Source organism: Plecotus auritus (genome assembly GCF_963455305.1).
Source record: "Plecotus auritus genome assembly, chromosome: 15".
Lineage (NCBI taxonomy): Eukaryota > Metazoa > Chordata > Mammalia > Chiroptera > Vespertilionidae > Plecotus > Plecotus auritus.
Genome location: NC_137781.1, coordinates 2,103,361 through 2,113,052, shown reverse-complemented (window position 1 = coordinate 2,113,052; position 9,692 = coordinate 2,103,361). Strand labels below are relative to the sequence as shown.

Genomic DNA, 9,692 nt, shown 5'->3' with positions numbered 1-9,692 from the left:
GGGGGCGCGGGGCCTCGACCAGACACACAGCAGCACCCCGTTTTCTGCTCTCTTCCCGAACCCCTGACTTCAATATAACGGATGGAAAGGAGGCGGGGAGGTTTCCCAGGGGCGGGTCAGTAGTTGGGTCAGAAACTGTGGCAGAGTCCGATTCTCTCCCCGCGGGGAAAGTGCAGAAACACGTGACTTCCAGGAGGCTGCCGGAGCATCACGGCGTAGAGGCCGGAATATTTGGTAGCCCTCGTTGTCAAAGGCAACCAGGCTCTGATGGACAGCTGGATGCACCCCGCAGCCCACAGGACTTGTGAGGGGGCATCGGGCCACCCGCCCGCGCAGGCACGTGGGTCCTTGTCTGTAAATGCAGGCCCCACCCCCGGCCCCCACGCTTTTTTCTATCAGGATGCAGCGCCCTCGGTTATCTGGGGCCGTGACTGCCTCAGATGCTTCCCCTATAGATCTGGGTCTTATCTCCAAGTGGCAAGCCGCCCGCCTTTCTACAGTGCCGTTCTTCACACACCTCCTCCCTTTGGCTGTGGGAGACCAGCTCTGATTTGGTTTCCTGTGTTGGCCTCATTAGGGCACTCTGCTTAACTGTCCCCCAGGCAGCTCGTGAATTCCCCCCCCCCCACCATGTTTATTTTTTCCTATTCCTTTTTTAAAGTATTTTTATTGATTTCAGAGAGGAAGGGAGAGAAACATCAATGATGAGAATCATTGATCGGCTGCCTCCTGCACGCCCGCCCCACTGTTTGCAGAGAAAATCTAGATGCCATCTAGGTGTTTTCTTTTCAGTCACTACAAAATATTTTTATTAGAAGAGTCAAACATGTGATAATACAATTTTCTTTATTAAAAATAATTTACAGCATCAATAACATATACACAATTGTCATCAACAGAACTTCGCCTCCAATATATTTCTATACAATATTTAGCGTCATTGAACTTAAACTGCTACGCGGTGTTGTTGGCTTTAGATGATTGACAATCGTAGTTGTGTAAGTGAGACAAGTTCACGGCCACGTGCTGTGGGAAGTGGGTGGGAACACCAGCACCATCCCACCGCGGGAGAAGGCCACGAGGACGCCCAGTCCCTCTCCTTCCCCTCCCTCTTCATCCCCCAAATCACACCGAGTCAACACCCAGCATCTCAGGGCCGCCTCCGAAACCCAAAGGCAAAGGAAGGTGTCTTAACTCAACCACAGGAAAACGCCAGTCAGTCCATCCCTCCCCGCTGGCCGCTCACCCGCGGAGGCGATGCACACAGTGACCACGCGTGCAATGGTGACCACGCGTGCAACGGCCTGGCCCTCATCAGGTCTGAGCTGCACTCGCCCCTTCAGAGCCACTGGAGTGTGATCACCCGTGGGAAACCGAGCAGCCTGGCCATGGGGCCCTGGCCCTCGCTCGGGTCACCGGGCGTCTGGAGACAAACAAGACAAGCACCACGACAGCCGTCGGGCGGGAGCCTTCGGCGGGACACGCAGTTCCGTGGCGGGTGCCATCTCACTGGTCCAAAGGCAGGAAGATGGCAAGGCGCTGGCACGGTGTGCGGGACCCGACAACACTCCTCTCTCCTACGGAGCCACGGGTCCTTCCCACAGGACTTTTTAACACATCGTCACCAGACAGACCAAGGGGATAAACAATAGAAACCAACAGACGCCACGTTTCCGCACACAGTGTTTGGCCTGAGGCAGAGCTGCAAGGTACACACGGACACACATCCGTTTCCCGCCCCAGCCGAGGACCATGCTGACCCAGCTTCTGGTAAGAGATGGAGAGGCCCCGATTCTCTTCCTGAAACACGAGGTTTGCTTGTACATCCCTGGGCGAGGCAGGTGGAAATCCAAGTGCTTAATCCATAGCTTTACTGTCTTCTCCTGGATCCATGTTTATGACGCCCCCCAGGCCTCTGCCTCAGGCGATATGATATCCTGAAACCTGACACAGGTGCCCGCCCAACCCACTCTGGAATTACCATTTCTTCAAATCCTATCACGGTGTTCCGACATCCACCTTGGAAATTCTCCTCCCCAACGCATGTTCTCATGTAAACCAGGAACACACGTGCATGGGCAAACACACAGAGTGAAACAGGACCATGTGACCTGAGGACCGGGTAACACCCTAATGGAGGGAGAGTCGGCCTCCAGCCGTCTAGCTGCCGGAGCACGTGCTTGCTGGGTGCTTGCTGGGCGCCGTGAGGGGACGGCATGGCTGACTGCTGAGGCCTCAGCTCCGCACCCACTGGGCCGCGCTCCAGCCTCTGAGAGCGGGAGCCCTCCCCCGTGCCACGTGACCTCACGCTGAAGGGCAGCGACGAATCAGGTCGCACTAAAGGTCTTACGTGAGGAACGTCATGCAAATCTCCTGCCACGGAGGTTAACGTCCTGATCTGGAAAGCGGCCTGGGACTCTGACATGCACCGTCCAAGCTGCTTCTCCAAGGCTGCCCGGCTTCTCGGAGGCAGCACCCGAGGTGGCGCCGACGCCTCTGGAGAACTGGGAGGCGGGCGGCCACTCCGTGTGCTGCCCTGAGGGCCGGCTTTGGTCACCACACAAACAGGACCACCCCCGCAGGCCATCCGAACCCAGGGGAACACGGATTCCGAACGACAGGACAGCAACCGGAGTCGCGGACGACCAACCAGCCGCACGCACTGCAGGGGGACAGCTTCGAAGTCCAGAGGAGCCGCCTTGGTGTTCACAGCGAGCAGCTCCCAACGGTGGAATCTGGCTGGTGTCCCCCCCCCCCCCCCAACTATCAGCTCCCGGGGTGACAGCACCACACCATGTGAGCAACCACCTCCTCCCTCGGACGCACCAGCCGAGCCTCCCGGAGGCCCCGCCACAGTGCCCGGGTGTTAGGCTGCACGTGACACCTGTCGCTGTCGCCGTGGCGGGGCCACATTGTCCCGTCCCGTCCTGCCTCGTGGGGGAGGGACGTGCGGAGCTGCACCGAGGCCGTGCGCGGAGGGCCTCCCCTGGCAGCTGGCCTGGGCTGAGGGTACCCCGGCTCATTCTCCAGCCAGCACGGCCCGAGGAGGAGCCCCCGTTCATCAGACCCCAACTCGCACGACGCTAGCGCCTCAGCTGGCTCCTGCCCCCTCCCCACCCTGACACCAACACCCAGCGCAGCAGCTCTGCAGATGCAAACCCAACACAGCACTCGGAGGCTCCTCGCAGGACCATCTCCACCAGTCAGTCCTGCCTTTATTTTCCATCGGTGAGGACGCCTCACTCACCTCTCGTCCACCACACACTCCCGCCGAGTCCAGCAGTGTTCATAGCACCATTCGTGTAGGAATGAAAATCACGATTTCGTTCTGCCGCTACGTGATTCGGAGCCCGTCTCTCCTGCGAGGAGAGGGGGCGTCAGGCGTGTCTGCAGCGCCAGGCGAGGTCCCGGGTCCAGCACAAGAGGCTCGGCTCGCAGTGACGTCTGGAGGGGTCCCTGGGGAGTCAGCACTGTGAGAATCTTCGTGCCACAAAGTTTAACAACCCTCCGTGTCTGTACAACGTGACGTCCACGTCGTCCTCAAACGAAGCGGTCACGCGGAACACTTTCCCAGTGCTTGTCTTGAAACAAACAGAAACGTCCGTGAGTGGGAGGGCCTCCGTGTCCCGCAGTGGCCTGGACCGCTGTCCCCTACGCAAGGCCGCTCCCTCACACGTCCTGTCCGGGAAACCTCTCCTGCTTGCCCACCACCCGAGATGCCCACACCCGCCTCGCAGCTACGGAGACATTGTCATCCCTGATTCTGAAGGGTCACATGACCTCACCTACAACACGAACCCCGTCCCGTGGATTGTTAGCCAGGAGGCTGCACTCACTGCTCACGTCCAACACTCACCGCACAGAACACCCGCTCCCCCTCCCTTCTCCCCAGAGAAAGCCTGTGACTCTACCCTGGCGTTCAGCTCGCCGATTAACGTGGGGCCAGGACAGAGCTGAGCAGGAAAGGCGGCCGGCACGGGCGCACGTCCTTCCTCCTGGGCCGCATGCCCCGCTTCCCGCCTTCCCTCGGAGCTCTCACCCCGGAGGCCGCACGGCCCCCTGCCCAGCTCATGCTCCCCCCCGGTAACCGCGGTAACCGCGGTACGGCACGCACAGCCGTCCACCTGCCCGCGGCGCACTTGGGCGGGCCTGAGGGATACCTTCACGTTTAGCGTGGCTCCAGGAGACAGCTCTTCGGGGAACGCCAAGGAGAAGGTCTCCCTGCCGGTCAGGCCCAGGGCCGCGGCGCTCTCCCCGGGGAGGAACTGCAGGGGGGCGATGCCGATGCCGATCAGGTGGTCCTTGTGGATTTTTTCGTAACTCTCCGCCAGCACCGCTCTCACGCCCTGCAACACACGTACGTTCACGTCCCTCCGTCGCTTCTGGACGTTCCTTTACTGAACGTTGTAAAGGAGAAAAGACTCTACCTGTGGCCTTTCTGTAAAGCCTTTCCAGCTCAAACAAGCAAACAACCGTTCAAGCTCCTAGCCCCCCCTCAGGTCGACGCATCCAAGCATTTGAGCCTTTTACAGGCTGTTCTGTGCCCTCCAGGGTGCGGGTGGCCTGGGCCCAGGAGGGCTCCTGCCTGTCCCTGGAGGGTCTCCCCTGTGCTCACCTCCCTCTGAGATGCCCCAACAATCCAGGAACGGGGGCACACAGGCAGCGGCCTGAGCAGACAACGCCGAGTGCAGGGGACACACGACATCGGGGACGCCAGGAAGGCCCGGCTCACCCAGATGACAAGGCCCGGGCACCGGCAGGGTGCTGGCAGCCGGAGCCGCTCCAGGCCTGGGCTTCTCACCTTGTGAACATCCCCTCACACCTCCCTGCTGCTCACCCCCCAAGTTACCCCCCTGACACATGGTGCAGGTCTGTGTGCAAACCTGGACCCGAGAAGGGGTCTCCGGCCCCTGGAGCGCACCCCTGTCCGTGGGTCTGAGACGAGGACTGGCCCAGGGGAAGCGGTGAGGGGCCCTCCAGACACGGAACGGCTCAGAGGGAACACTTCGCTTCTGACCCCACCATCACCCAAGCAAGGCCCACGCTGCCCAGCCGTGCACCTGCGTGTCCGTGTCCACCTGAGCGACAGGGCCCACCTGGGACAGGAGCGAGGCCCAGAACGTAAAAAGCGAAGACGAAGGAACTCTCAGAAGGCAGGCAGGCTCCACGGATCATGAACACGCACAATCCTTGTAAAACCTCACAGAGAAGCGGCGTACGCCCACAACCCAGGTGTCCGTTTGGGGCGTGAGGATGGGAAGACGAAGCCTCATGCACGCGCGGCTGAGAGGGGTGAAGCCAGCCCCCGACCACCACACCCGGAGGGACCCACTCGCGCCCCACGTCCCACTGCTGCCCCCGAGGAGCCGCCTCAGGAGACTCCCTGGCAGACGGCAGGCACGTCAGCACCACGTGGGGAAACCCAGTAAAACTGGGCCCACACCTCTGCGTTCACCTCCCTGAGCCCATCCGAGAAGACCAAGTGCAGGGGCCGGCACATTATTCCTGATCTCCTCAACAAGAAAAGGCCGCCCTGGCCGGTGTGGCTCAGTGGATAGAGCGTCAGCCTGCGGACTGAGGGGTCCCGGGTTTGATTCCAGTCAAGGGCATGTACCTTGGTTGCGGGCACTTCCCCAGTAGGGGGTGTGCAGGAGGCAGCTGATCGATGTTTCTCTCTCATCGATGTTTCTAACTCTTTATCCCTCTCCCTTCCTCTCTGTAAAAAAGTCAATAAAATATATTAAAAAAAGAAAAGAAAAGGCTGATTTGGGCTCAAGTTCAGAATATCAATGCAACCAGCTTACGTGAGATCGCTCATAAAACCCACACACTGTAAGACCCAACAGCCCAAGTCCAAGGAGCAGAACAAGCCCTGACGGGTGCGGCGGGAGAGCAGCGAACCCGAGTGTAAGAGAAGGTGAGACTCGGTACCAGCAGATACGGCCCCTTGGCCGCCCAGTCTCTGGAGCTCCCGGCGCCGTACTTCTTCCCCGCCAGGATGATGAGCGGAATGCCCTCCTTCTGGTACAGCTCTGCGGCCTCAAACACATCCAGCTGCGGACGAGAACAAACGAGGGTCCTTCACCACAGCCCGGCCCCGTCGGCGCTGGCCCCGATGCTCTGCACCCCCTTACCGTCTGTCCCGACGGGAAGTGGATGGTTTTGGGAGCCGGTTTCCCGATGAACTTATTAAAAAGCTTGATGTTGGCAAAAGTGCCTCTCGTCATCACAGCGTCGTTGCCTCTCCGGGCTCCGTAGGAGTTGAATTCTCGAGGGGTAAGGCTACAAGAAACCACGAGTCGTAAAACTTACCCCAACGCACTTCGTTACAGAAAATGTCCAGCATCAACGCAAGCAGGGAAAACCGGACAGCGAACGCCCCAGGAGCTCAGCATATCTGAACGGTACACATTCCGGTCCTTTCTCTAGGAGACAGGGACCCTTAAAAAGACCACCAGTAACAACAAAAAGACAACAAAAGAAGTCACGGCTTCTCACTGTCAGGCAGCCAGGAAACACTCTCTGGTCCCTGACGGTCTCTGTTCCTTTTTGATGGTCTGTTCAAATCAGGACCCAAACACGGTCCGTGAACTCATCCCGTTCATCTCGCTCCTTTGCCGTCTCTGTCCCCTTGTACTTCAGCGCACGGTTTCTGCATCTAGGCTGTGCCGCCCGCCTCTGTGCCATCCTCACACGCTCCGCCCCTGTACTCTTCTAAACCGACTAGAGGCCCGGGGCATGAAAATTCATGCACTGGGGGGAGGGTCCTTCAGCCCAGCCTGCCCCCTCTCACCGTCTGGGAGCCCTCAGGGGCGGGAGGCAACCCAGCCATCAGGGGAAGGTGACGCCCCCATCACACTTTGGCTGCTGCCACTGCTGGCAGCGTAAGCCTCGGCCGGCCCTGGTTACCTGTGCCTCTGCTGGCCCTGGTTACCTGTGCCTCAGGCTGGCCCTGGTTACCTGAGCCTCAGGCTGGCCCTGGTTACCTGTGCCTCTGCTGGCCCTGGTTACCTGTGCCTCGGCCGGCCCTGGTTACCTGTGCCTCGGCCGGCCCTGGTTACCTGTGCCTCAGGCCGGCCCTGGTTACCTGAGCCTCAGGCTGGCCCTGGTTACCTGTGCCTCAGGCCGGCCCTGGTTACCTGTGCCTCAGGCCGGCCCTGGGCGGCCGAGGGGACTGGGCACCGCCATCCTGTGGCTGTGGGTGCCGCCATCTTTGTGAGGGTGTGATGGTCAATTAGCATATTGCCTCTTCGTTAGGTAAGATGTGGGATCCAGTGGTGCGGTAAGACCTGCCTTGCCCTGGCTGGTGTGGCTCAGGTGGTGGGAGTGGTGTCCCACGCAGAGAGGTGGCGGGTTCAGGTCGTGGTTGGAGCGCACACCCAGGCCGCGGGTTCAACCTCAGCTGGGTGTATACGTGTGGCAACCAGCCAATGTTTCTCTCTCCCGTCAATGTTTCCCCCTTCCTCTCTCCAGAATCAACGAAAAACTTACCCTCGAGTGAGGACTGAAAACACACCTGGCTTTTGATTTGATACAAGCCCGGCCCAGCCTCACGAATGTGCCCTCGCTCTACAGCCCACCAAGCACATTACGTCTGCGCCCCCACCCAGGAGGGCGGCGAGAGCCAACCCCCAGCCTTTATTGGGGAGGGCAGGCCAAGCCCAACCCGCTGAGCCACACCGGCCATGGCCACGCTGACGTTTCCACAAGGTAGCACTGGAAACACATCCCGTTTCCAATCGGCTTTGCATGTAGACCACAAGGGCTCTATTTAAATCAACTTCCACCTCTAAGGCTCTCAGCAAAGGCAGGTGCGCGAGGCCCCCAGTTACGGCGTGCCCACCGCCCTGCCCGGGCGCCAGGCAGCGGGTGCTCCCTGCAGAGGACAGGCCCCAGGAAGGAGTGACCGTGGTGGCACGCACCCTCTGTTCGTCAGGTACTTGGCGGCGGCGCTGCTGCGGGAGATGCTCCCCGCGGGGGAGATGTGGTCGGTGGTGACGGCGTCCCCCAGGTGCAGCAGGACGTGTGCGTTCTCGATGGGCTGCGGGGCGGCCGGCTCTTTGGTCTAAAAGTGAAGGAGTGGGAGGCACTGAACTCCAAGGGGTGTTACCTCACAACCGCCGCTCAGAGAGGAAGAACAACCGTACTTACAAGCTTGTCAAAAAACGAGGGACACCGGATGTACGTGGACTTTGCGTCCCACGGAAACAAGACGGAATCCGGTGCCTCCAGGGAATTCCAGCGCTTATCCCCCGTCTGTGGGACGAAGACAAGAAGGGTCAGACAAGAGGCTTATGCAACGGCCACGGGAATAAAACTACTTAGGCCTTCCCCATTTCCCGAGAAAGGCGAACGGCGCATTCTAAACCATCATGGCGCCCTGGCCATGTGGCTCAGTGGATAGAGCGTCGGCCTGTGGACTGAAGGGTCCCAGGTTCGATTCCGGTCAAGGGCACAAGCCCAGGTTGCAGGCTCAGTCCCCAGCAGGGGGCGTGCAGGAGGCAGACAATCCATGATTCTCTTTCATCACTGATGTTTCTCTCTCTCCTTCTCCCTTCCTCTCTGAAATCAATAAATATAAAAAAATAAAAATAAAAAATAAACCATCATGGCACCCTCGCCGTGGCTCAGTGGACAGAATGTCAGCCTACAGACAGAAGGGTCCTGAGTTCGATTCTGATCAGGGCACATGCCCGGGTCGTGGGCTCAATCCCCAGTGTGGGGCGTGCAGGAGGCAGCTGATCCATGATTCTCTCTCATCACTAATATTTCTCTCTCTCCCTCTCCCTTCCTCTCTGAAGTCAATAAATATATTTTTAAAAATAAGATAAACCGTCATGGCATTCCTAGGCATCGCCCGTGCGCATCCAATCCCAGCACGCTGCATTTTCAGGAACACCTTCAGAGTTAATTTATTATAAACTGAACATAAAAGACTGCAGAACCACCCTGACCAGGTGGTGGGAGCGTCAGCCCGTGTACCAACAGGTTGTGGGTTCGATTCCTAGTCAGGGCACCTACCCAGGTTTCGGTCCAGTGCCCAGTTGGGTGAGAAAGGGAGGCGGCTGATTGATGTCTCTCTCTCTCCCTAAAAATCAATGACATATCCTCGGGTGAGAATAAAAAACCCACAAAAAAACACAAAAAGTTAGAAAGATCCGCACACGCTGCCGAAGAGGAGTGAGTGTGCTGTGTATGTGCGCTGTGTGAGTTTGTGCTGTGTGTGTGCGCACGAGTGCTATGTGTGTATGTGTGGGGGGGTGCTGTATGTGTGGGGGGGTGCTATGTGTGGGGGGGTGCTGTATGTGTGGGGGGGTGCTATGTGTGTGGGGGTGCTGTATGTGTGGGGGGGTGCTATGTGTGGGGGGGTGCTGTGAGTGTGCTGTGTATGTGGGGGGGTGCTGTGAGTGTGCTGTGTATGTGGGGGGGTGCTGTGAGTGTGCTGTGTGTGAGGGGGGTGCTGTGAGTGTTCTGTGTATGTGCGCTGTGTTTGTGCTGTGTGTGTGCACGCGAGTGCTATGTGTGTATGTGTGGGTGGGGGGGTGGGGGGGCTGCTGCTCACCGTGAAGAACAGGACAGAAAAGCCTCTGCTTTGAGATCTGTCCCACCACCTCCCCGTGTCACTGTCCTGCCCACACGCCAGTGCCCACTGCTCTGCACCGAGGGCCCTGCATCGCCTGTGCTCGACCTCG

The 9,692-nt window shown here is 59.1% G+C and overlaps 1 protein-coding gene across 1 annotated transcript in view; it reads right to left on the bottom strand.

The window, feature by feature from the left end:
* Positions 1-828: 828 nt before the first annotated feature.
* IREB2 (iron responsive element binding protein 2) overlaps positions 829-9,692 on the bottom strand; it is a 41,515-nt gene continuing 32,651 nt past the window's right edge. Inside the window, exons 17-22 of the mRNA XM_080651781.1 lie at positions 8,152-8,256; positions 7,923-8,065; positions 6,135-6,282; positions 5,932-6,054; positions 4,161-4,346; positions 829-3,581 (exon numbers count right to left, since the gene is read on the bottom strand). Coding sequence (XP_080507907.1) covers positions 3,465-3,581; positions 4,161-4,346; positions 5,932-6,054; positions 6,135-6,282; positions 7,923-8,065; positions 8,152-8,256 — 822 coding nt within the window. The 3' untranslated portion in view covers positions 829-3,464. The remainder of the gene's footprint in view (positions 3,582-4,160; positions 4,347-5,931; positions 6,055-6,134; positions 6,283-7,922; positions 8,066-8,151; positions 8,257-9,692) is intronic.